Source organism: Haplochromis burtoni, unplaced genomic scaffold (genome assembly GCF_018398535.1).
Source record: "Haplochromis burtoni strain Fernald_Lab_line unplaced genomic scaffold, NCSU_Asbu1 Contig_76, whole genome shotgun sequence".
NCBI lineage: Eukaryota > Metazoa > Chordata > Actinopteri > Cichliformes > Cichlidae > Haplochromis > Haplochromis burtoni.
The window spans coordinates 1,010,215-1,036,574 of NW_024582437.1; the positions used below are offsets into that span (position 1 = coordinate 1,010,215).

At 40.8% G+C, this 26,360-nt stretch overlaps 3 protein-coding genes across 7 annotated transcripts in view; 1 reads left to right on the top strand and 2 right to left on the bottom strand.

The window, feature by feature from the left end:
* Positions 1-959: 959 nt before the first annotated feature.
* Positions 960-4,960, bottom strand: zgc:172323 (uncharacterized protein LOC564165 homolog). 2 transcript variants are annotated; one of them, XM_005924287.2, is made up of 11 exons: positions 4,636-4,960; positions 4,331-4,490; positions 4,037-4,186; positions 3,519-3,638; positions 3,322-3,417; positions 3,095-3,229; positions 2,898-3,008; positions 2,705-2,815; positions 2,435-2,559; positions 1,476-2,339; positions 960-1,297 (listed from the first exon to the last, which is right to left on the bottom strand). In XM_005924287.2, the coding sequence occupies exons 1-11, from the start codon at positions 4,860-4,862 to the stop codon at positions 1,204-1,206; spliced, it is 2,193 nt and encodes a 730-aa protein (XP_005924349.1). In that variant the 5' UTR covers positions 4,863-4,960; the 3' UTR covers positions 960-1,203. The 2 variants fall into 2 exon arrangements, with proteins under 2 accessions (XP_005924349.1, XP_042077791.1); XM_042221857.1 differs by having other exon boundaries at positions 1,224-1,297; positions 1,470-2,339.
* A 2,400-nt stretch (positions 4,961-7,360) lies between these two features.
* On the bottom strand, positions 7,361-10,121 carry tstd3 (thiosulfate sulfurtransferase like domain containing 3). 3 transcript variants are annotated; one of them, XM_005924282.3, is made up of 5 exons: positions 9,523-9,978; positions 9,271-9,432; positions 8,695-8,854; positions 8,459-8,557; positions 7,361-7,819 (listed from the first exon to the last, which is right to left on the bottom strand). In XM_005924282.3, exons 1-4 carry the CDS (start codon positions 9,659-9,661, stop codon positions 8,497-8,499), a joined length of 522 nt encoding a protein of 173 aa, XP_005924344.1. In that variant the 5' UTR covers positions 9,662-9,978; the 3' UTR covers positions 7,361-7,819; positions 8,459-8,496. The 3 variants fall into 3 exon arrangements, with proteins under 3 accessions (XP_005924344.1, XP_014189715.1, XP_014189714.1); XM_014334229.2 differs by lacking the exons at positions 7,361-7,819; positions 9,523-9,978 and adding an exon at positions 10,007-10,121 and having other exon boundaries at positions 7,836-8,557; XM_014334228.2 differs by lacking the exon at positions 7,361-7,819 and having other exon boundaries at positions 7,843-8,557.
* Positions 10,122-10,230: 109 nt separating this feature from the next.
* usp45 (ubiquitin specific peptidase 45) overlaps positions 10,231-26,360 on the top strand; it is a 37,494-nt gene continuing 21,364 nt past the window's right edge. The window contains exons 1-7 of one of the 2 annotated variants that reach the window (XM_005924286.2): positions 10,231-10,363; positions 11,456-11,566; positions 11,773-11,942; positions 13,016-13,116; positions 14,314-14,414; positions 23,238-23,383; positions 26,062-26,157. In XM_005924286.2, the coding sequence (XP_005924348.1) occupies positions 11,464-11,566; positions 11,773-11,942; positions 13,016-13,116; positions 14,314-14,414; positions 23,238-23,383; positions 26,062-26,157 (717 nt within the window). In that variant the 5' untranslated portion in view covers positions 10,231-10,363; positions 11,456-11,463. Of the gene's footprint in view, positions 10,364-11,455; positions 11,567-11,772; positions 11,943-13,015; positions 13,117-14,313; positions 14,415-23,234; positions 23,384-26,061; positions 26,158-26,360 lie in introns of both variants that reach the window. The other variant, XM_005924284.2, reaches the window with a different exon arrangement.

The following is a 26,360-nucleotide window of genomic DNA, read 5'->3' on the forward strand; positions in this document are numbered from 1 at the left end:
ACGGGGTTACACACTAAAATACTTGACTAAGTCTAATTTACTAATTTTCTTCTCTGTTCTTTTCCCCCTTTTTCTTTGTTTTGCTTTGACTGTTTTTGCTATTTTAAAATGTATTTATTGATCTTTTAATTAACTCACTCATATTTATCCCACGTGTATCACTGTTGCTGGTTTTCCTTTTTAAGTTATTTACTCAGAAAAAATAATAATAATTGTCTATTGACATATATCCACTCTAAAGCTGCCAATGAAACATCAAAAAATCTTCAATCAAACAACTAAAAGTTCCATTGAAGCCTTATTACGTTGAACTGAGGAAGCCTTTCTGGGTTTCCATCCACCGAGAATTATTTGTTTTATTTATTTACTTGCTATCTTTCCTGAGATGTGCCAAATTATAATAATAATGGTACAGTAATGTTACTGCTGCCATGACAGCACAGGACCACCGGTTCTACTCCAGTCTTTGTTGCGCTTTCTGTCTCTGGATTGGTGTGTTGCATGTCTTCACTCTCTGCCCCTGAGCAGGACACTGAGCGTGTTTGGCATCTGCTGGCCACATCCAATCTCTCCCGATCAGCCGCAGTGGGAAAAGGTGTGGAAATGGATGGAATGAGGACAGGAAACGGCTGTGTGCAGTCACTCTGCTGCAGGACCGCATTTGAGTGACGGATTCCTCAGCCCTGCAGAAAGTGTCAGGGCAACCATCTCGACCCTCAGGTGACTCTGTCCCTTTCCCCCTCTCTTTCTCTGTTTTGCTGTTCCCTCATGACTTCCTTTTCCCTTTTTCACTCTGCATCATTTCAAGCCAAAGCCAGGATTCTAAGGAGCATTTCTTTGTGCTAAGCAAAACATGAGGTTTAACCAGCATTGAATTATTGCTGAATGACGTTCTCTATCCTCATATAAACTCGTCAAAAGGACACAAAATAAAAGAGCAACAAGGTAATTCAATGCTGATAGCTTTATTTGTGGCATGTAGAAAAAAAAGGGGGGGGGGCACAAAAGTTTAGAGAATATGTTGAGTTGTCTAGTGAGGCATAGTTAAAGCCCCTGATTTGAAGCAAAAGGGTCAGTCATGGTCTTCTTGTCTGGGGCAAAAGGGCAAAGGTCAGTGTCCAAACATGGGGCTTGGTCAGTGCAAAGCTCAGAGGGGCGTGGAGGTTTAAGGGTGAGAGGAGGTCACTTGGGAATTCGTGTTGCTCACTCGTTGTCCGACTCATCAGCCGCTCCGGTGATGGTGTAGGTCTGTTCTTGGTGGTCCATTTCCAGCACATCATCCTCATTTTTGACTGTTCTGTAGAGAGACAGAGAGACAAAGTGACTGAAACAAGCATGTTAAACCACACCCGACTCTATCACAGACCAGGTTAAGTCATTGTTTCTTAATGAAGGGTAGTGTTTGGTTGTACTTTCTGGGTGTGAGTGCTTGTCCTGTTTGAAAGAATTGCAAAAACACCTGATGGTACCTTTACCTAATGAGCACCGTCCTCCTCTCCGTCAGCTCCACAGCCTGCTCTGCATAGGCCTCGATGTTCTTATCATGTCCATCTGAGCCATATGTAGTCCCGGTGCCACTAATGCTACCCTTTCCTCCACCTGTCTTCCCCATGCCACTAGCAGCTGACAGAGCAGCATCGTCACTACCCACACCCCCACTTCCTCCACTGCCTCCAACTCCACCACCCATTCCACGGGCTACACTACCCTCTTCACTTATTCCTCCAGCAAGTCCACCACTCTTTCCTACAACTACACCACCATTTCCTCCACCAAACCCAGTGCCAGTTCCACCCATCCCACCTGAACCTCCAGTTTTACCACCTCCACCCATTCCAGTCCCACCTATGCTGCTGTCACTCTTGCCTCCAGTACCGAATCCCAGGTTTCCCACACCTCCAGCACCAGAACCACTTGTTCCTCCAGTGCCCATTGCTCTGCTGCCATTGCCTTTGCCCACAACCCCACCATTAGCTTCAGTACCTACACCTACACCCCCAGCTCCTAATCCATGGCTACCAGTAAAGTCTGCCCCAGCTGATGTACCAGCAGGACCTTTTTTACCACTGGCTCCCTCAGCACCCATTCTTCCACCTAAACCTGCAATTCCTGGACCTGTTCCCATGCCTCCTGCATCTATGCCCCCACCCATTCCTACTCTGCCCCCAATGTCTCCCCCACCACCACGTCCTATCAGTCCACCACCCATTCCACCTGCACCTCCCATGCCTCCTCCACTGATGCTCATCCCGGCACCAATGGCGCTCATGCTACAGCTAGTGAGAGATAAGGTTTGCATCATGCCAGAAAGCCGCAGGTCCTCGCCCTCGATCAATTTTCTGCAGAGGAAAAAAACAAAAAATTACCAAATTTATTAATATTCACTCAAAGACACAACCCAAAAATAATTTTCAGGTGGTTATTTTTCACTTACCTGTAAGTTGTGATCTCAATCTCCAGAGCCATCTTGATATTCAGAAGCTCCTGGTACTCACGCAGGTGCAGCGCAATTTTCTCCTTGGTGGATTTCAGCTCGAGCTGCAGGGCCTCAATCCGAGCCTATCAGGAAATCGGGGTTATAAAATGAATGTGTTGTTGTAGTGGCTTTGTGTTTGCATGTATGAATGTGAGAGCATGTGTGTATTTATGACTGACTCTGGTGGGATCAGGTGTGCACCCTGGGACAACATGAGCCGACATTTACCTGCAGGTCTTCCAGTTCTTTTCTGTACTTCTCTTGTGTCTCACGGATCTGAGCTTCAAGAGCCTCGTTTCTGGTCCGCATGGCATCCAAATCTCGTTCTTTACTTTGAATCTAGGGACAGTTTCAGCCCAATTATAGACACTCAATATTAATAAACGGTTCTTACATATTAATTTTCACTTGTAATACTCACATCTTTTTTGGCACTGGCTATTTCTTCTCTAACGCTTCGAACTTTATCAACATGCCTCGACGTCTTCTTGGTTAGATCTTCAAATTTGTTTTTATACCACGAATCCATTTCCTAACAGTGGAGAATGATAACGTTACAGAAGACTCAACTGTGTACTTTTCATCATCTGGAAGCGGTTTTGTGTGATATTTTTGTACCTGGAGATTTTTGGCTGCGATATCGTCATACTGGGTTTGAATTTGTTTCAAAGCAGCAGCCAAGTCGGGCAGAGTGAACGCACTCTGGGCTGAGACGTGAGCGGCGTAGATCTGTTTCATGAGTTCATCAATTTCCTAAAACAAAAAAAAAAGAGAGGCCTTTAGGAATCATTAAAAATAAAAGGCAAACTTGGAATAGCTAATTCCTACGTAAAGATGTCACCCACCTGCTGATGGATTCGTTTAAGGAATTCAATTTCAACCTCTAACTGCTCCAGCTTCTTCTCCAAGGCAATGCGGGAGGAGGTGGCTTTGTCCACATCCTGAAAAATAAACAGAAGTGTTATCATGTATGTCTGCCCCTGAGAAATAATGTGTAGGCGACATTCACACCCAGGACAGTGGCTAATTTAATGTCACTCACTGGACGGAAGGCCTCAATGTCTAACTCGGCTTTCTTCCTCAGCTCCACCGCCTCCTCATATTTGACTTTGATTGCCTTTAGTTGAGCAGCTGCAGACTCTTTGGACGCCAAGGAAATGTCCTGAAAACCAAGAAAGCATAAGTAACACGCCTGTCTGCTAGATTTGAAGGTGAACACAAGGGTGTGCGCAAAATCTAGCTGAGCCTTTTGCATTTTATATTTCAGCTTCATTCTTGTGTGTGTGCCTTCCAGCGCATTATCAAGTCATTTCATCTGTGCATAAAACACATCTGACAACAGCTATAGTCTGACACCCAAATACGGTCAGGATCCCCCTCAAATTGCCTGCCAGAAATGAGCTTGTTACCAGGTAAAGAACTTTGAAAACACCAAGTTGACGTCTTGTATCGTTGTTTGGGTGGATCTTCTACAGATCAGTGAGGTGTAAACTTAATGCCCTCTTGAGTGTCTAAGCAAAGGAAGAGCAGAGGCAGAATCCGGGAGATTTCTCGTCTCACCCTCTGAACTCTCATTTGTTCAGCAATCTTCTTCAGCTCTTTCAGCTGTTCCTCATAGAGCAGGCGCAGACCCACAGGCTTCTCAAACCGGTTCTGATAGGCCTCAATCTCAGTTTCCAGTAGCTTGTTCTGCTGCTCGAGCGATCGCACCTGTAAGGACACGAAAACTCAGTCTAAACCACACTCCACAAGATGAGAATTACTCCTCTGCAACATGTTTGAGTTCAGTGTGATATCTGCTTTTCGCTGCGCCTATCAAAATAAGTAAAATCGAGTTGAAAAAGGTTGTTTCACCTTGTCGATGTATACGGCGAGTCTGTCGTTGAGAACGATCATCTCCTGTCTTTCGCTTGTCCGGGTGCTGAGGAATTCCTGGTTTTCAGCTGAAGCCACATCCAGGTCTATGGCAGGCTCTCCGCTCGGCCCAACGCACACCATGGCGCCTGCACTCACACTGAAATGACTGATACAAGTTAACCTACAGCCACAGGCACCAAAATATGTTCCTTTAAGTGATTAAAATTATTCCTAAAGACAGCCTGTAGAAGAAGAATTTATTTTCGCGGCTTCGCCTGTAAAACAAAAATCCAATGGCTTACCCTGCTCCTACCATGCGAGACCTGCGTGCTGCAGACATGGTCCTTCGTCCCACTGAGTCCACACGCATGCTGCTGGCCCCGGCTCTAGAGGAGAAGCAGCCGGTGGAGGCACGACGGGCCTCTCTCCTGGTGGGGGATGGGCTCGACACCCTGATCTGGTAGGACGAGCTGCTGCTGTCCTCAAAGTGACGGCGGTAGGACGAGATCCTCTCTGGGCTGAAGCTCATGGCAGCGGTTTCTATGTGGCTTTGGTTCTGTGAAGGGAAACAGTCAGTGGTTTGCTGCACTTTACTGCTCCTGAACCTTCCTTTGTTGCACTCTCTGGTTGTCAGCACAGTCTGAGGTTTTATACTCCCCATTGACAGTCATGCTCCTGCTCTGTTCAAAACAGCCCAGGTCATGAGCCGACGCATGCGGAATCTTGAACCTCCGTACTAAAGCAGGCTTGACCTGCCTCTCAGATATGTATCAGCAGCTTGTGAGAAGCAGAAATGGGCTGGGATCATGGCTGTGGGCACAAGTCTCTCAGACTCCTTATTTTATCCAAATCATAATGGGTTTTTGCCTGGGTTACAACACATCCACCACCTTAATGTCCGGCATCAGAGGACAAGCAGGGAGACAGGCAGGCAGGCAATGAGGCAGGGTCCAGTAAGTCATTGCAGCCAGTAGGTGCATCTCTGATGTGATGTGCTCTGATGGGACGAGGGACTTTAATTGAATGCTGAGCAGAAGCTAGAGGGTGACCTGATGAGGCTGTGGCTGCAGAGGAACAAAAGAGCGCTGGCAAGATTTTGACGTAAATTAGTACTTATTAGTCTGCTCTGTTTTCAACATATTAAAACTGGAGTATGCAGAAAAAAGAAAATGGAATTAACTGCTTCAGCGGGAAGATGAGGAAGCGGAAGAAAAGGAGGGGGGAGATTACAGTCTGGAGTTTACGGATGACATGACACAGTGATAAAAGGGCATAAATGCCAGTCAGCCCTGTTCATGGTTTACATTGACACCTACAGAATCACATGGGCAGGGGTTGGACGATATTACAATGAGCTCAATTATAAAAAAGAAGGTACTACAGCAACATGGTAAACCACAAAAAAACTTAAAATATGCATAAAGCCGATGTTGGTTTAGTCCGCTTAGAACATTAAAATCCAACTTATGAGATGATTTATTCACAGTTCCATGTGAAAACTTGCCGTGATGGATTAAGTGAGCATCTATTCTCTCCTACTGACCTCACATCTTGCAGCCGCATGGGACTTTTGGGAAGAGCCGGAATATTTCAGTCATGTGAATAGTCATCTCTCTACTAAGCTGCTTGTTTCACCTTCCACCAACCGTTGTTCACTATGATGATGCTTTCTGTTACAGTATTTATAAAACCTCACTTCATTTACTAAGACCACAAACTCTTATACATCATTGTGTGGTATTATAACTTTTTTTTGCCTGATACTCATTTAAATATTTAATTATTACTTATTAAAATGGATGATAATATTGAACTAAAAATGCTTTTGTTATTATCATTATTATTATTGGTGTTAAATGACAAATACCAGATAATTATATTATATTTAGAGGGTGGTGGCATTTGCTATGAAAGACGCCCTTGTGGCAGCAGAGAACGTTCAGCAAACTGATTGAATAAATGTATTATTTAATAATAAATTTAGTTAATAAATAAAGTTAAGACTGCTTTAAGATACTCCTTTACTAGATGGAGTATCTCAAGGTAGTGGTTTTCTGTATGACATTATCAGTCCGTCAAATGTCAAACAGATGGCCTTATATTTGACTCTACAGTACTTTGGTATACAGAGTTCATTGTCAACTGAGTGACTGTAAGGTACCCAGGTCCTGTAGCTGCAAAACAAGCCCAGATCATCACCCATCCACCACCATGCTGGCAGCATGTTTGAGGTGTTTGTGTTGATATATTGTGTTTAGTTTTTACAAAATGTAGCACGGAGCATTATAGCCAAACATCTCCATGTTGGTGTTATCTGTTCAATGGACATTGTTCCAGAAATCTTGTGGTTTCTTCAGATGTAACTTTGTAAACATAATCTTCCATGTTCTTTCTCCTGGCAACCACTGCAAGCAAGCCATACTGGTCTGTGTTTTTCTAACTGTCATGAACTTTAACATGCTAACTGAGCCTGTAGAGTCTGAGATGTTACCCTTGGGTTTTTTGCAGTTTTTGAGCGCAGTCTGACCTTGGGGTGGGGATTTGCTAGGATGTCCACTCCTGGAAAGCTTGTGGTATTGAATGCTCCAGACCAGCAAACTGCCAAAACGTCTCTTTTGATGGAGATGTTCACACATGCTGATGATCATTTGATCAAGTGCAATTACCAGTAACCATATGGATGTACATAGTTTTTCACAGAGCTATTAAGTCCTGTGAAAACTTAATTTTTTACAACGTTGTGTAAAGATTATTCTGTCTTGAATACCATGCAAAGCTTTGCTGTCAATTAATAGAATCTTTCACAAATTCTTGACAAATTTACCAATGGAACTGCTCATACAATATATATGCATCAATATATGGTATTAAATATGTTTAAGTGTTCATAAAACTATTTTTTCATAAATATTTCTTAAATATTTTCTTATTTATTTAAAAACTGTATCAGAGAGGGGAAAACTCTAAAACAATCAAAATTTTATATTTATATAGATGTAAATCTTAAGTAAATATATTATTGCATCACAAAATTTTCTGATTCTCAAAAACTGTTTATTTTTATATACAAGTCATTACTGTCAACACCAAGCTCAAATATAAAAGAAACAAAAATCCCTGTAAAGTGCTGAGGTGATACAACAATGTCAGGTATGTTTTAAAGCTATCAATTATGTCCCCAAAGAAAACCAATAAACACTTCTAGATAATTTACTAACGCATCTGAAAAGTCACCTAGAGGCCAGTTTCCTGTCACTCACAATGATTAAGCTGAATTTTAGGATAAACTAAAGTAACTTAAAACAATATTGTCCAAATTAAACAAGACAGTGAGATTAAAATTTGCTGATTCTGCAGGGACTTTCAGCTCAAGCTGTAAAAGAAGGAATAGGGAACAAGGTCCATGGCGGTGGTCAGCAAACTGTAGTGGAAACATTCTTCCCTGCTGAAAACAAACCCATTTATTATCACGGATGATGAAGGAACCTGTGGAGAGTTGGTGACAAATTCATACAGGATATTAGACAAGGACCTTCAATACAGTAAATCGTAGTACTTCCCCAGCAGCTGTCACCCCGGCAAGCCTCTCTATGCCTATTTATATCTGGAATTACTTAAACGAATGTCCTCTTAGGTCATCTACTAATCCTGCCCAATATATAAATAATAAAAATAATAATAAACACACACAGACTCAAGTTAAATATTAGTTTATTTAGCTTTGATAACTTTATTAAATAGTACATTTATTAATAAATGCATTAAGTATTGGCAAAGTCTGCACTGCCTGTTGAGCAATTTAATATTTACAATATGTCAACAGGAAATAATAAAATAGTTCACATTATGGAGTGGAAGACTTTATTTGCATAATTAATCTTTAGCACTTCAGAAGATTCTTTGAGCTTATTTCAAAAAGCTGTAAAGGGTTTAGAAGGAGGTTAAGCCTGAGAGAAATTAAAGAGGGGTTTCAAGAAATATTGTATGGCAGATGTGGATTTAAGCAAACTGGTTTCACCTCTTTGAGATTTTAACATTGAAATGAGGAGCCATGAAATTTTTTTAAGCCCTTTGCAAGGCTGCGCCATCACTTCACATTCTAAACTCGAATAATTGCAAAAATACCTTCAAATAAATATATAAATATCTTTCCAGTTCCATGATCACTGATTATGCTGCTCATGCTTCACCCAGTCTTGCCATCCTCCAGAGTAATACTGAACACTGAAACAAGACACAAAAGAAAGAAAAAAGTGAACATTTGCTTTGACGAAATCACACTTTTCATAATTTAAGACTTTTAAACAAAATCATGCAAACCAGTGACGGTGACAGACATAAGCCAAGGACACATATCTCACTCTTTGTATCCCAGTGTGATGGCCGTGTTCAGCGCAGTCTTGCTCCTGATTCCCGCCAAACACGTAAACACAACGTTATCTGTCTGGTGAGGTAATTCACCACCATACTTTTCTTTGAAGTCTTCTGGACCCAGCTGGAGTGCAGTGTTCACTTGCGCCACTGTAAAGTCAAAAACACAAAGGTTAAGGAAGTATGATGGGTTTGGTGCTCTGGAGAGCAGTTGGTTGAAAGCATTGGAGTAATATTTTAGAATAATGCCCTCCTTCATACCATATAATATGAAGTGGCTCATATTGCTTGCGTTTTACTCCATTTAGAATTGTATGTCAAATTGAGCACATTTCAAACCTAATTAAACTTGCCATTATGAAGCCACGGGGATAAAGCACACCTTCAAATGTTTGTTTTATGAACAATATAAAAACTGTGTATGAGTTTGCTTCATTTTGGACATTTACGATTTGTTATTTACCCCCAACCCACACAAACTGCAGTATACTACACTAGTATACAAATCTACAGCCCTGGCAGCCCAGCCGGACAACAATGTTGCAGGTAGAGAGAGCAGTACTCACGGGGGACGTTAATGGAGCCGGGGATGAAGCCGTATTCTCGGAGCTCCCAGGGCTCTCGCACATCTATAACTACTGCTTTCCGCCCAACCAGGAGCTCCTTCAGCTGCTCATAACTCACGACTGTGCTCGCTGGCGTTGAACTGAATGTGCGGAACAGCAACTCTGCGTTTAAAAACAAGACAGACAATATACTTAATGCAGTATATGAGCTCCTTCAAAACATGACAGTGAGTCACTCATATTAAACCTCACTTTTGTAACCGGGGCGAGTGCTGACACTGCTGGACACAGAGCCTTGTCCTCTCGGGACGCAAGCTTCAAACTGGACGGTATTATTCCATAAAAGCCGCGGGACAACACCGGCAAGTCTCCAACAACTTCTCAAGGCCATGTGTGATTATCAAAGCCAGATACTGCACTCTAAATTATCACTGCTCTTCAACACAAACCCTCACTTAAGCGTATCTGCGTGGGACAACTAAAAAAAGTCACAATGCCGACAATTATCTGCGCTTGCGCAAACGTACGGATATCCTAATGGGCCAAAATTCTTTCCCCACAAATGCCTTAGTGATAGTTTCAAACAAGTAATAACTAACTATTTATCAACACAAATTAGCATCATGTCCCCTAATTACATCAAACAAGTGCATCAAGTAAAAACAAAAAAACATTATTTATGTTGCATTCGCCGCCATGGGAAACGCATAAAGATGGGAAACAAGCTTTTATTTACCTCTAGTAAAAAAGAGATTTTCCCACTCAACTTGAATGCAGCATTGGGCCAACCTGAGCTGCCGTAGTGCGTCACACATAACCAGTGCTGCCTGTAAATGCTAACGAAAGCTTGACACATGTTTTAAAAGTCAAGGGTGTAAACAAAAAGATATTGAGATAACTGTTGACGGTATTGCGCGTTTTTTCTTTGAATAGCCATAATGTCTGCGTGTAATTTTGGATAAAACACACCAGTTCAGTTTTTATCCTACCAAGCTAATGTAGCTGGCCTTTTTTTGCAACCCAGGAAGAGCTGACATCTCAGTGTTGGCTTCATATTAGCTGACAAAGTCAACATAGGAGCTAACTTTAAGAGGTGAGTTAATACATATTCCATTTTCGCTAAATCTAGTATGAAAAAGATAAACTAATTTTGAAAATATCCGTAATAAATGGGTTAGGCGCCTCTTATTCTCACCCAAACCGGGCTGCCGGGGTTGTTAAGGCCTCTTAATCATGGTGTTGTCCATTAATAGAGTTATCTGTCGTAAAAACTCTGATTTTCTCCTACTGCCTTTATTTAGCAGTGGCATATCATGTAGCCGTAGGTATTGTGACCGTTCGCTTCCAGATTTCTTGCAGTTTAGAAAACGTTTAGGTCAGTAGCATGTTAGGGGAAGGGTGTAAAAATTATTTCAAAAGGAGTCCACCAGGAAAATCAGCTTAAACCTAGAAGCAGTGGAAAGTTTTTGATTGGTTAAATCAGTCACCTGATTTAATCGCCCCGAACACACCAGCTTGAGAGTAGCGTCAAACACACCAACTTATAACAGCCAAACCACCTATTGCATTTACCGTTTAATTATTTAAATAATCTTCAGCAGAGGCTATTCTGGTATGGCAAAAAAAAAAAAAAGAATTTTTGTTGTTGTTGTTGTTTTTAGTGCTGTTGTCTTGAAAGTGGATATCGTTGAGTCGGAGCCCAGCAAGGAGGAGTTGGCTTGGGCTTTTGAATGAAGGAGAGAAAAAACAACTGCTTTAATGAAAAGTAGTTTACTGAATATATATAAAATATGAGAAAGCAAGAGTGTAATTGTGCAAACATAATTAGTTATTCTATCCTAATATTTTTTCCCCACTATTGTTGGAAGCAAAGTAGTGCTTGACGATTCAATGTATGCATAGCTATTTGAATGTAAACACATGCTGTCATAAAGTTTTGATTTGGCACATTTCTGTAGGACTGTGCTGTAGTACAATGACAACACAATAAATGTGTGTGAGTGTGTGCATTTAACAATGCCTGATCTAAACTGTAGGGTTTTTTTTTTTTTGCTATTTTGAAAGTACCTCATTCTGTTGTGAAGAAAATAATAATAGCAGTTGTGTAGTACCTGGATAAACAAAATTATGTGTGGGTGTCCTAAATGTGTAAAACTAAACCAGTGTTGTCCCTTCTTGCTTTCAGAGCACCAGATGCGGCTGAAGGACCCCTTCTCCTTGAAAGCCGCCGACATGACTAAGCGGACTAATAAACCAAGAAAACCTCGAGATGAGGAATCATCAGATGAAGTCAGCGGTAAGTCACCGTAACAGTACATGGCACCGGACTGTTACGGTTAAGACTATGAATTTTGACTTGGTAGAGTCCTATAGACTATTCTTGAGTATTTTTTGTCAATGTTGAAAAGTCTGTGAGGTTTCATTCATTATTCTTATGGGATCAGTGCAATTCACCTTCAATTAAAAGGATCCTTGCTTACAAGACACCTTGTCTGTTAACAGGACTGACTTGCCAGCATGTGAGTAGAGCAGTGGACCTGAACTCAGTAAAGAAATCAGTCCTCTCGAGTGTGTGGTCGGTATGCTCAGAGTGCCTAAAGGAAAGGACAATGATTGATGGCGAGCCAGCAGCCTCTCAGGACATTCTGGTGTGTCTAAAGTGTGGTTTTCAGGTAAGTTTTTTTTTTTTTTTTTAAATGATAAATAAAGCAAAATGTGATGCAGCAGAGTTTAAACTAAATTGAAATAAACAACAGAGTAAGAACGTCATTATCATATTCAAGAGTCTTTAATTCTTATTTGTGTATGAACTTGACTGCTTCTTTGCTTTCATGTGTACACTCACTGGACACTTTAGTAAATGTGCCTTAATAGTGCCGGGTTGGACTGCATTTTGCCTCTAGAACTGCCATAATTCTCCACAGTATAGGTTCAACAAGGTGCTGGAAACATTACTTGGAAACTTTAGTCGTTGTTGATTTGATAGTATCATACAGTTGCTGCTTGCATGTCCAAAATGCTAATTTTACATTCTGCCCTGCTCTGTTGCATCGAGATCTGGTAACTGTGGAGGCCATTTGAATACAATGAACTCATTGTCATGCTCAACAAACCAATTTTTTAAAAATTATTTATTTCCTTTTATGTTGTTGTTCAATTTTGGTGAGCCCGTGTAAATTGTGGCATCATTTTTCTGCAGACACAGTCTTCTGCTGCTGTAACGCAGCTGCTTCTAGGTTTGATGTGTTCTATGTTCAGAGATGCTCTTCTGCATTCCTCTGTTGTAACAAGTGGTTATTTGAGTTACTGTTGCCTTGGCTTTGTGGGGAAAATCATAGATCAGCAGTTTCTAAAATACTCAGCCCTTCTACCACCAACAGCCAAGCTATGCCCAAAGTCACTTATATCATCATTCTGATGCTCAGTTATTGCCCGTCCCCTTGAGGTTGAAGGCATTTTTGAGACTTAAAATGTGGTTTTAGTTTCAGGGTTACAATTAGGTCATGGTTAGGTTTGGGCTTGGGGTTAGGCATTCTTGTTTTTTTTTTAGGGTACGTGGCTAGTGAAGAAAATGTCCATAATGAAGTGGTTAGGCCTGTTGGAACTTTCAAGAAAAGAGGAAGTCTAAACATGACCCTGAATAAAGATTTTCACCCTACTGTGCTCTTGAAGATTTGTTGCACCTTAAATGTTGTGAGCCCAGAGTGTATTTTATGGTTGCCAACAAAGATTTCTGTTTTTACAGGCCTGTAACCAGTCAGGGATCCAGCATGTTGTGAAGCATCAACAGGCTTTCCACCCAGAGTCACACTGCATCACCATCAGTTTGAGCACATGGAAGGCCTGGTGAGAAACCCAGGAAGTTAATTGTGAACTGTCGTGAAAAGAAGCCAAGGCTGCACACAATGGTGCCCTGTTTGTCACCTTGCGATGGCATGTGTCAGAATGCTGCCAGCATGTGAGCTCAAATAGAAAACAACAGGCACCTGCAGTCTTTTTGATCCTGGCTACCACAATTCTAAGACCAGTTTGTTTATTTGTAAATTATTTTACATCATTTTAGGCTCATAAATAATAAAATAAAATTTGTTTTCCACCATTATAATTAGGAATGGGAATTGAGAACCAGCTCCCAGTAGTCCAATCCATTGGAATCATTAGTCTGCCTGCTTATCGATCCTGCTTATCAGATCTTGAGCTCTTACTGCAATCAGCTGATTTCAGTTTGTGTGTCAGGGGAGGAAAAAGTGTCACAGTTTACAGCATGGATATGGACATTACTTTTATTTTTATTGCATAAAAGGATGAGAGCATGATAATGAAGTGGAGACTGCTCCAAGACAGAAACAACTGCATTATATTGTTAACACAACTTTGGCTCTTTACAAGCACTTTCACCGACACTGTACTAAGCTAGATGGGATGTTAAAGCTGAGTAAATGCTGGCACCAGAACAGCACCGTGATAAAGTAAGCAGTTATTCACGGTGAAGCCGCTGCTTAAATTCAACAGGTAACAGAGCCTGAGCGGTCTGGCTGCAGCCTCCGTGTCTACCTGTTCATGTTTCTACAGTAAAATCACTGTGACGATCAGTTTAAAGTCTCTTTTCTGGTTTTCATCTTTGATTTGTGTTCATACATCAATACTAAGAGAAAGATCACGTGTGTTCTTATTATGATAGGGATTTGTGCTGGTGTGTGGGGCTGTAGCCTGTAGGTTTATGTAGTTAAATGGTAATTATGAGACGTTGCGTTTCATTTTACAGAGTAACATGAAAGTAACGTAATGAGTAGTTTAACAAATGCCTTTCGCCTGGGTGTAATTAAGTAGAAGAACACTTTAAGAAAGGTGTTCTGTGTAATATATGTAATATATTTTTGAGTAATGACCCCAACACTGATTAATTTTTTATCAATTCCCATCCCTAATCATGATTTCTAAACTGCTTTCCACTCTAGCCAAGCAATTCGGATGTTAAATACTGTCTTATTAGTTTCTAAAGTAAAATGAACCCGGTCTTATTAACCTCTCTCTTTGTGGCAGGTGTTTCGAATGCAGTGAAGAGCTCTCGACTCATTGCAACAAGAAGGCTTTGGCTCAGAGCCTGGACTTTTTACAAAAGCACTCTGTCAAGGCAACATCAGGTAAGGTGTTTTCTGGCCATCCACTGTTGTCAAATTAAGCCTCAGTTATACAAAACGTACATGCTTACTGCAGTTTCAGCAGGGCCAAATGACAGTGTAGCTCAAGATTTATCATTCCTTTAAACTGGTGATCCTTTCTTTAGTTGAATACATCTCATGTTACATAATTTGCTTAATATTCTGGTCAGTCTATGTTTTGTGTCTGTGAGTAGAAGGCAAAAGCACAATAACAGTATATGAGCCAGTTAGCGGCTGCGTTGTGGCCAGATCCACAAATAAGACGGGCTCCTATCAGAAAAGTTATTCTTCTAAGTGAAGGGCTGACATTCCAGCAGTCGACTGCAGTACACCTGCTCCCCCTGGTGGCAATGGTCATGTGAAGTTTGACCTACTGTTCTTCATGCAGAGACACCCCACACTATTCAAATGGGTGAAATGGTTGTCTGATTTTTTGTTTTGTTTTGTTTTGCTTTTCTATGCTGCTAAGTGCTTGAAGAATATTCTTTCTACCCTTCTGTCGGTCTAAAATTGAATTAGAGCAGCAAACTTGTCATTAAAAGCAATAAAACTTACTAGAAATACTAAGAACTAGACGTAGAATAGAGTTGGATTTTAGTTGCAGCATTTTCAGCATTACTTACTACCTTCAGACTTGTCCTTTTCCCTCACTTAGACCACCTGAGCCCCCCACCCCACACTGAGTCAGTCATCCATATAGACATCAACTCCCATTCTCAATACTTACATGTACCTACACCTTCAGCTCAGTGTGCATCTCTTGCTTTGTGCTGGCGTGCTGAAAGACCTCCTAGCACACTGTAGTTGATCAGGGTGGTGGGCATCATCACTTTCAGTCTCTCAGGCCGTCTCTGCATCGCCCGCTGCATGCTGCCCAGTTGCCAGTGGCCAGAGGCCAGCCACTGAGGCCCAGGCAAGCTGGTCCCCAATCTAAGCCATGGCTGTGGAAGTTGCAAGATTGATTCTGCAGCTATCTCTCCCCTCACTCCCTCCCTTGCCCCCACCTTGCATATTGCATGACTGCACATATTTGTGGAATTAAGCGCTTGAGCGCTGCTTCCCCGGCTGGGTTCCCTGAAGAACAAGCGCAGCTGCGCAGGGTTCAGCCCTGTGATCTGTCGTTCTTTGTCTTTCCATCGCTATCCGTTTCTGTCCCTAGCTTCCTCTGTTAAGTTGCTGTATGTCTCACCACCTCTGGGCCTGTGTGCTGCACTAGTGGGAGCCAGGGTCCTCAACAAGTCTGAGCAACTGGATCCTAACAGCTGGAGCGCGTTAACTCTCAGTGGACATGCACACACATTCACAGATACACATAACGCCGAATGTTAAAAATAACTTTCAAGTCAAGCAGATACCCTATTTTCTTCCAGCTCATACTATACACTTGGCCTCTACAAAGGGCTTTAAGTTTCAGTAATATACTTAACTGAATTCTCACTGGCACAAAGTGTTCTTTGCAGCACAGAGTACAAGCTCTTCCTGGCACAATAAATCTGAATATCTTTTCTCCTCTAAGTACATTACATACCTGAAAAATTCAGATTCTTTGAAGTGTTTTAAAAGTGTCTACATAGTGTGTGTTACACACAGACTCTAAAAGAAATGTACAGAGAATTCATAAGTTAGACATGTGGTGGGTTGACAAATTTACATAGGTATACACTTTTGATTTTGTGTTGTTCATTTTTAAAGACTATAGGTGAGCAGTGTTGCGTGTTTTGTTTTATATACCTATGTCTGTGGAATAGCCTTTTTTTGTGCACAGCGCCAGGCCACAGTCCGTTGTTGGTGGGGATTGATCTGCCGAGCTGGACTGTAGCTACCAACAGCTTTCATGCAGCTCTGCTTCTTTAAATTATGTGTCACCTTTTTGTCACCTTTCTTGCCACTTGATTGTTCCACACCGGTCGGCCAAATGGGTATAGAAGCGGACAGCCATTGTTGCAGCAAAATAGATGGTCGTTGCTTGTTGAGGAGCTTGTGAAATTGCATTTCAGTGGAGGCCAGGGTTTCTCAAGAAGCTGCTGTTGTACTCTGTTTTTTTCTTTCTCTTTCCTATAGTCCCTAAGCACAAAAGAGCCCCAGCAAGGATTTTTTTCCAAATCTATAATAATTTTGTACAACAACAGCTTCAGGAAGAAAGAAAGTCGATTAACTGTGGTCTCTCACCATCAAGGCCTTCAGCTCAAGTGCCAGAGTCCCGGGTAAAAAAGCGACTTGACCTCAGGGGGGCTAGAATGCAGCATGTAAGACAGCTGGGGAGTCTTTGTGGAGCAAATTAAAATGTTGGTTGTGAATCGAGTCATTCTTTGCATTATAATTGTAAGAAAATCTGAGTGTTAATATACAGTATCACTGGACTGCATGTGTGTATTAATGTATTCAAGCAATTTTCTTTAAATATCTTTGAAAATGATTCAGGGTTGCTTTACAATCTTTTTTTTAACATAGCCAAATCATCATAAACATCCTTGTATTAAACATTAATTTTAACATTAATTAAAGCCCACCCTGTGCACATGAACTTGCACCAGTAAAGCCTTATCCACATATAATGTGCTTCATTGGTTGTGTCATTGCTGTGTGGTTGACAGCTTGCTATAGTCGACATTCCTAAGTTTTGGATGTGAAGGTAACCTTGTTGCATGTTTCCAGAAACATTCTAAATGGAGGACTTTGACCTGATGTCAGATTGCGATATCCTTCCCTCTCATAGGTTGTTGCTTCGGTCACTCTCCTCTAAAAGCGCCAGACCAGTTCACACAGTTTTAGTTGATATCCAGCCACGTTGCCCTGTGTGTACGCCCAACATTTTCTGCATTCCCAATAGGAGGCATGCAGTAAAGAACTGTACAGACTGCAGCATCACTACTACTGACCTGAATACAGTGCACAGTCGTGTCAGACAAATGTAGCTGCACAACTTATATATGTGCTCTGCCTTTGTTTCTTTTCCTATCGTAAGAAGTTTCATGTTCTCATATCTGCTGACACAGACACGGACCCCTAGGTAAGAGTCAGCACATCAAAGCTGCATTAAGTGGCTGACTCTGAATTTTGCTGGATCAGAAATAACATGGATTTATCTCTCATTTCCCTTTTATAATTTTTTTTCTCCAATTCTCAAAGGCCAAAACAGTTTTGTTTGCAAAAAGTTTATTGCTGTGTGGTGTTGGTCACACTCACATTAAATCCTTTTCTAAATAGGTTGCTGTCATGGTGGGAAATTTATCACATGTTTATATGAGGAATATTTACATATTGTTTGCACCAGGGCTGTTTGTCTCTGTTGTACTCAGGATTGCACTTCTAGCCTCCAGTTTTGAGACCGTGGCTTAAGTCAGAGATATTCTGTAGTTGGATTACAGCACTTTTATTCACCTGATTTCCTCACCCTGGTTGTTAATTTTGTAAGCCATAATTCTTAGTTTACTGTCAGTTTAGCTTTGCCGAGTCAGTAGCCAGTAAGAGGCTTGTCCCCTGGTGGTGCTTTCATGGAGGTAATCAAGAGTGCTTCTGTCTTTATTCCCACCACCGCACATGAAAGTAGGCCAGATAGTGGGTAGTAAAATCTGTGTGCTTAAATGTGTGTGTGTCTGTAAGTAACATGGCACTGGGTTCTCTTGGCCTCAGATGGCAAGGAAACGGGCTTTTCATGCCCTGCAGTCACAACAAATTAGCAAATTAATAAGACATTTGGTGTTGCCTGGCCTTCCTCTTGACTGGCTGCTCTGCATGAAGTGAGCCGGCCTTGGCCCTCTGCACTGCTGCACTGTAAGTGAACGTGGATGACGCCCACTGGCCTTTGCATTTGACAGTCTCCCAGCCCTGTGAACTGCATTAAGAAGGCAGAGTAAAGGCCTTTTGAAAATAGACTTTTGCAGACTCCTGTGTTTTGTCTTGATGATATCAGTATAAATTTACATTAAGTTTCTCTTAGATATAAAAAAAAAAGTCTTTGTGGTGCGCTATTGCTAAAAATAAAGTTGAAAATATTAATTTTTAACAAAACTGGTTATGTTTTGTTTTGTGAGCTTGAATTTTAGTCTGATGTTAGCCTTGCTTCAGCTTGATAATGTCGAACATGTAAGGCAGTTCGTTGTTTTTTTCTCTTTCTCTTTTGCAAGTACTTTTAGTAATATTCCCTGCCAAAGTAAGCATGTTTCTTTGTATTTCCGTTGTGTGAAAAAGAGCAGGGAGTACAGGAGGTGTTGGTGTATATGCATGCATGTGGGCGAGCTCGAGCACCACGATGCTTTCCTCTGCCCTGGGGAAAGGCTCCACAGTGTCACTGCTGCCCATACTCGGTGGCTGAGCAAGGAGAGCCAGGTGGTGGTGCCGAGTGCAGCACAGTCAAGCGTGGATGCAGCTCATGCTGACATTTGCCTGCGCTGACTGCTGCGGGGAGAGGAAAAATCTGCTTTTCCATATGCTTGTGCTCGTCGCAACCCTTCCCTCCACCCTCTACTCCCCCACACTGCCCTCTTCTGCCCATCGCTCCCCCACACCCTCCTCCGCCTCCAGTCTCAGCCAGATGGCTCCCTGAACATTGTTTACCTTGGGTGACGGTCCCAGATGCAGTGTGTGTCCATCGGCATCCCCATTCCATCCATTTCATTCCCTCATTCCTCTGCTTCTCTCTTAGCTCAAGTGCAGGTCTCGGCTCTCGCACTCAAGTTGCACTTTGTTGATTTTTGTGTCTCTCGAATACCACAACAAGTAGACATGCTCATTTACACACTCTTACTCCCACTCAACTATCTCTTCTGCTCAATTGTCCATACTTGCGTAAATGTCTCTTTTCACACCTTCTCAGTCTCACACCAAAACTCCAAAAATACACCGATTTTTTTTTTCCCTTCGATCAGGCCATGGCCTTTCCTCATCCCCGCTTGTTTTCCATGCATTGTATGTGATGACATATGGGAGCTCCCTTATGGCTGCATATTGAAATTGAAAATAGGCCTCCAGATGTTGCCAGCACAGAGAGCCAGATGCATTTAGCACCACTGGGTGGAGCGTCTCAGCAGCATGTTGTCCCGACAAGCTGAACCTCGCCCCTGCCTTCTTGATCCCAAATCTAGAGGACAAGCTTAAATACGCTTGCTTCATTTCTCATCAGCGCTAAATATTTTCTGTTAAAGCAATATAATTTAAGGCAGCAGCATTGGTGCAGGCAAGAAAATACAACGGGAAAAAAAAACTATGCACTGTGCATTGTGACAGAGTTGTTGTGGTATTTCTTCTCAAATCTATGTAAAAGAAAAGCTGACCTTTTTTTTTAGACACTGTTTAGTGGAATTTGATTTAGTATAAAATGCAAATTTTTAAGGCCACAAATAAAAGTCCAAGGCTCACATTCCACCGACTGTGACCAGGACGGTCGTTTTAATGGCCTTGGCCTTGGGGAGGGAAAGCTTGCTTGGTAGCGGCCAAGAGTGGGCTTACCTATCGCTGTATGTTGAATAGCTTTTTCAGTAAACATGCACAAAGAGTGATTCTATAAATTCAATATGTGCAAATGCAGGGCCATTTTGTTTTGAGGAAGAGAATGGCAAGAGCAAAGGTGCAGGTTCTTTTAAAGGTTTACTGTTGTATTGAATTTCTCGGTTTGGACATAAGCAGGTTCAGGCTAGTGACCTCGCTGCTAGCTTGCTCTCTTGACTCGCTTATATGTATAAAGTGTTCATGGACCAAACTCTCTTTGTGTTTTTCTGCAATTATTGGATTTCTCAACAGCCTTTGGACCTGAAAGTGCTTCCATCAGTCCCTGCAAGAATTTGCCATTTTGTAATGAAATGTCTTATTATCAGCTCAGAAGAGAGGTTATATTTTCTATGCAGTAGGAAACTCATTGAATTTTTTTTTTTATGTCAACTGTTGTAACTTCTGTTCAACAATATTTTTTTAAATAAGATTAAAATGACATGAAAATCCTTTGACTCTGAATTTTTTTAATACTACAATAACAAACTATTAGATTTTATTTATTTTTTTAAATCATGCTGGCGTATTCACAAATTCTTTACACTGAGGACTGACTACTGCTAAGAAGAATTCAGTTCTCAATGTTAATAGAATAGAATAGAATAATCCTTTAATTGTCCCACAAGGGGAAATTTGGTTGTAACAGCAGCCAAAAAGACAAATATACAAACAAACAGGACACAGGACACAGAACAGAAACATACACAATTGGATAATATGGATGCCATTCAGAGCGTATTGCAAATGGCATATTTCAATTGTCCTGTACTGCATCAAAGAATATATTTTAGCTTTTTACAAACCCAGCTTGAAAGATTGCTGCAGTCTTGGTCATAACCGGGATTGTCCGTGTTCACTTCTATCACTTGTGCCTTACTCTGACCACAGGGGGGGGGGGGATCATCTACAAGATGATCTGCCTCACTATAGCGTACTGGGCTAAAGACTTTGGCCACTATTTCTATATATACTACTAATTTTCTAGAAAATGGAAAATGGTTGTTGTGGTTTATTTAAATGGTAAATGGCCTGTATTTGTATAGCGCTTTACTTAGTCTCTATGGACCCCAAAGCACTTTACACTACATTCACACATTCACACACTGGTGATGGCAAGCTATATTGTAGCCACAGCTGCCCTGGGGCGCATTGACAGAGGCGAGGCTGCCGGACACTGGCGCCACCGGGCCCTCTGACCATTTAAACATATGCAAACATAAAGGAAAGTACAGGATACAAATCAAAAACTGGGTTTGTACAATTCTAACAAGTTCATGTGCTCATTATTTTTAAGAAGCACTCCAACACAATCCTCTGAAATTTAGCATTAAACCATGACAGAGCCTCCAGCGTGCTTTTAAGACGGCTGTAGACACTGTGGTAAATCTTTCCTGACCTCCTCTGTAAATACTGAAAAGATTTTGACTAATAATTTCACATATTGATTCATCACTCCATCAGTACTGTTGCCACTGATCTTCAGTCCAGTTCTTGTATAAGCCTTTTCTCCCTGTTTCCGTTCCTTAAGAATGGCTAACTGCCAGCAACACTTCCAGTGAGACCATTTCTGATGAGGCTTTAGTGAACAGTAGAACTGAAGGGTCAGATGCATCATATTTCTTTTTGAGCTATGATGACTTCTTAGGTGCATCATACCTAGATATTTTATACCAAGTTTTCAGCTAATAGCTCTTTGGTAATCACCTTGCTGGTGCAAAAAGTTTATTATATACCTGTCAAAACTGTGATTCTGACATTATTCACACATTCTAGTGAAGAAAAGGAAACAAATTGTGTATTGCAACAGGCTGCTATTACAATTATCTGTTATGTATGGATACAACACTGGTTCATCCTTAATTTAGGTGCATTTTTTTTCTTTTTAAGTGGATTAACAAAGAAATAAACAAAAACAAGAAAACGTTCCTCTAAAAAATGAGTGAAAAAAGAGCTTCGGACGAGTTTCAGAAAGCCTGGAGAACTATTGCTCAAGGCCAGTTTAAAAGATCACAAGAAAGTCTGGTTGCTGGGAAGCAAAATATAAAGAAATGAACGGTGGCTCAATGCTTTTGCCCTTTACTGTTTAAGGCAGAAAAACAGATCCTGTTAATGAAAATCCCAAAGTACTAGGACTAAATAGACAAAAATATGATGAACATCAAGTTTCCAGATCATTAGAGAAATTAAAGAAAAGCTTTCTCCTGACAGACAAACAAATAAATCTTTCAAAATATTCATGAATTAATTTGACAAATGAAATGCACTCTGACTGAAATATCTTCTCATTCTTCACTGCAAGGTAATGTTAATTAAAGAGTAGTACATTTTTGAGTTGCTTGTGTGTGTCATTCCTGGCTTGGTTATTGTTTAGCATTTAAAATAGTCTATTTTCTTCTTTAATACCAAACAGAACACATTCATTGTTTCTCATTTCAGTATTCAGCTGTGTACAGTGATCGTTTTAGGGAGTTGATAATGGCTACATTGGTATTCTCATTACTGCTGGTTCACTGCGTAGACCTCTTTCTGTGCCTAAGGCTGCTAAATTAAAAAAGCCAATCTGTAGAGGATTATGGTGTGTTCCCACATCGGCGTTTGTTTCTGAACAACAGCTGCGTTTTACCTGAAGGAGCTGCAACTGTCACATATTTATGTTTTTTATTTATTCATGATTTTTTACCATGATAAACTCCAAAAGTAAGATGTCATGTTAAGAACAATAAGTTAACTAGTGAAGAAGGCTAGCATGTGTCAGTAACGTGTTATTGTTGACCCATCATGGTTTTAGCTATATTGCTAGCTGTTGGCACGCCATCAGCCCACACTGCTCCAGTACTAACTCTAGTCTGTCCCCAGCAAGCTGTATGCCACTGTTAGATTCTGACCATCTGTGTCTTACTTTCTGTGGAAGGTTAGTTTTCATTGGTGATCAGGAGTAACAGCTGGCTCTGGAGAGCCATCTCTCCAACCCCAGCCCCCACTCCTCCACCACTAACCAGCGGAAACTTCTACAGCTGTCATCTGCTTTCCCAAATGACCCAGCTCTCCTTCCAGCTGCCATCCCAATACCTTACTCCCAGTCCCAGTTTTGGTGCAAGGCAAAGTCTTTTTTTTTTTTCTTTCTTTTTTTTGGCCAGTATTCCAGGACAATGGAAATTTGTTCAAGACCCCCACTTCACTTGGTGCATCTTGACTTCAGTCTTGTTATGAAAAATAATATTAAGGTTTAATTCAAAACCACGTGCACACTATAATCCTGCCATTTAACTCTAACTTATAGCCTTTTACTGTACCTCTTTGTTTTATGTGTTCCAGCAGTATCACCCAAGATCATAAAACTCAGAGAAGAACCACCAGATTATGCTGACCCACCAAAAGGCAAGAGCTCAGTCAGCAGTGCTTTGGTCCCTGTTAAGGGAATCAATAACCTTGGTAACACCTGCTTCTTCAATGCTGTTATGCAGGTTGGTATTGCTATTCTGTTTCTGTTACTCGTCCTTGATGATTTTGTTTTTACTTGAATCTTACTCTTTTTATAATATTGGGTCAGAACTCAAGAACTGAGAAACTTTTGCCATTAACAGAACACTAAAATATTCAGAAGCATTGTTTTTGGCATACAGCTCCCAAGGAAAGTGACACCAGTGGCATCCTTTAAAAAGAAAGAAGCCATAGATAGTAAATGTGCATGAACTCTTGGACATCTGTGGAAGACAAGAGTGGTGGATGATCATAGTATCCTTTCTGTGGTAAAGAAGAACTGCTTGAGAACATGCAGCCAGGTGAAGAACACTGTGAAGGAGGGAAAAAACACAGGGTGTTCACCACGAGTTGCAAACAAGTGATCTGTGACCTGAAGCATACTATGATCTGAAAGACAGTAAAACTCGTATCAACTATATTGTCAGCTCGCTTTCAACAGTGTTGACTGGTTGGTGTTTGCAACTCAAAGATAAGTTAAAACATATTCTGAAAGCAATCCAGACACTTGAAGGTAATGAAGTGAACTACTGCAATGGCCAAGTCTATCACTTACTTGCAATACTGGAAAGCCAGAAAGACCTTCAAACAACTGGAGACCACTACAGCATAAAGGCCTGGAAAAGCATCACAAAGTATCAAGCTCCTCCTTTAGGGAGGTGCACGGATTCTAAACATCAGGGAGTCATTGCTTTCAAAGGATACTCAACGTATTTAAAATGGACATTTTACTTTAGACCTTACATTGGAGACCTTGAAAATGGATGACTCTGGACAAAAAATAGTTGTGATTCCTCTGTGGTTGATGTGATATTGGCATTCAAAGCCAAGATTATGTAATTTGAATCACTGTACAAATATTTCCAGACTTTACTGTACGCAACTGGCACTCGGTTGGTGCAGAGCACATTCACAGCACAGCACAGCTATAGAGCCCTCCTCAGTTTTTCCCTGGTCATGTCATGGTGACTGCAAACTGACATGCCTCTTCAACAATGAAGCTGTTTTTTTTCCGCCATTTTGTTAATCACCCTCAGGGTCTCCCTCGTTGATTGAAATTCGAGTGAGCGTGCTTTACATGCTTTTCCCTCCCTCTCCCTGTCTGTTTGTATTGTCTCCTTGAAAATTGCAATCTTTCTGGTGAAAACACATAATTGTCAGAGGATGAGCTGTGTCTGTGTTCACAATGCCAGCTCCATTGTGTGTTTTCCATAGCAACAGTCTTTATTGCCAGGATGTGACAAAACAAATATCTCTTGAAAAGGGAGGAAAAGATGCTTCTCTAACATGAAGGGACAATGACTGCTTCAAGCAATCTCCTCGCCAAGGATCTTCTCTGCATTTAATTCATACAGATCATAGATAATTTTGCCTTTTTCAGTGATAAACTCGACACAAGTTTCTAAATCATACTAAAATGGAGAAAACATTGTTGCGCAGCTATTTTAGTTGACTACATGATATTGCCACAAGCTAAGTGCAGAAACATTTTTATATCTCTAAAACATTATAGCTTTTCTTGTTTCTTTGCCTTATGAAAGAAAATCTTAGAATCTGTGGTTTGATCAGTTGGAGCTACTTCTTTAATGTACAATATTCTCTAGTTAAAACCAGTTGATCTAATGCACCTGATGAATATTGTTCCCCAGTTGAAATCAGAGGCAGAGTGTCATATATGGTGGGGGAAATCAACACAGCTTGGTATTGTGTTATTTTGTATGGATATAGAGACACCAAATATCAATATTTTATTAAATAAATTCTAATACTTAGAAAAAAAAGAGGGCCCACCTCATTTACCTCATCTGAGATAATGTTAGCTAATTTAAATTAACCGAAAAACCATCCAACACTGGACACACTTGGTTTGACAAAGCTACCTTCAGTCACACAACTACAAAATAGGATCTTCAGTACATTTTAAAAAATTGCCCTTTTTTCACATTCTGCATCTTGTGGTGAGTAAATGGTTGCTTAGACCTTGAGAGTGTTAGATCCTCACAACAACTTTTGATTGCAAGAGGCAATGTTTCTGCAAACAGTTCCAGTCTGACTTGGACTGACTGCAATCCCTCTGAAAGATTGTCAAAAGTGTGAAAATAATTTCTGTTTGATTCATAAATACAGACAGATTGCCTGCATGTTGCCATCAGTCTGAATGAGTCTTTGTCACTGAGGACAACTCCATAGGATTCAACTGGCTGCCAAATGGTTGTATACTGGTTATATAAAGCAGGAATGTTGCTAAGTCCAAATGTAATGGTTAAATGTGAATTTCACATGTGAGTTTTAATGAGTTATCACAGTTAATTGCTGTATTGTCATAAATGATTGCAAGTAATTGCCAACTTGACCCAAATTTAAATTGCAGACTGATAGCAGACTTACTGGCAACATTTATGGCAGGTTTTAGTGACAGTGTTGGTGTGCTTGACCATTATTTACAACAAAACCATAACATGAATGAAACAGATACTGACAAAGTCTAACTTTGAGGACATAATTTGCAGTTGGGGAAAGGTGACAAATCACAATAGATGTTATTGCAGTACTCAGTATATTGCAAAATGTTAAACTGCATTAATATTGTATAAGCGAGTCCCACCTTTAGAAAACGATGACCCCGCTTAACAGTCTTAACATGATTCTGTTTTCCTCACAGAACCTGTCCCAGACACACATGCTCATTGACCTTATCCAAGAAGTGAAGGAGAAGGGGTACAAATTGAGGATCTGCCCCCCTCCAGAGACAAATCTGGTACAGCTTATTATTCTCATTAATAAAGGAGAATTATGCATATTTTAATATGCATAATTACAGAAATTTTTGAATGCTGTTAGAACTTAGTAGTAGTTAAAATTGAAGTATTTTCATGTTTTCTGTATTTCTGGCCTTATTTCATAAACAAGATGCTAATTACTTCAAATAAGAACAACATGTTTTACTTTCATGTGTTCTTC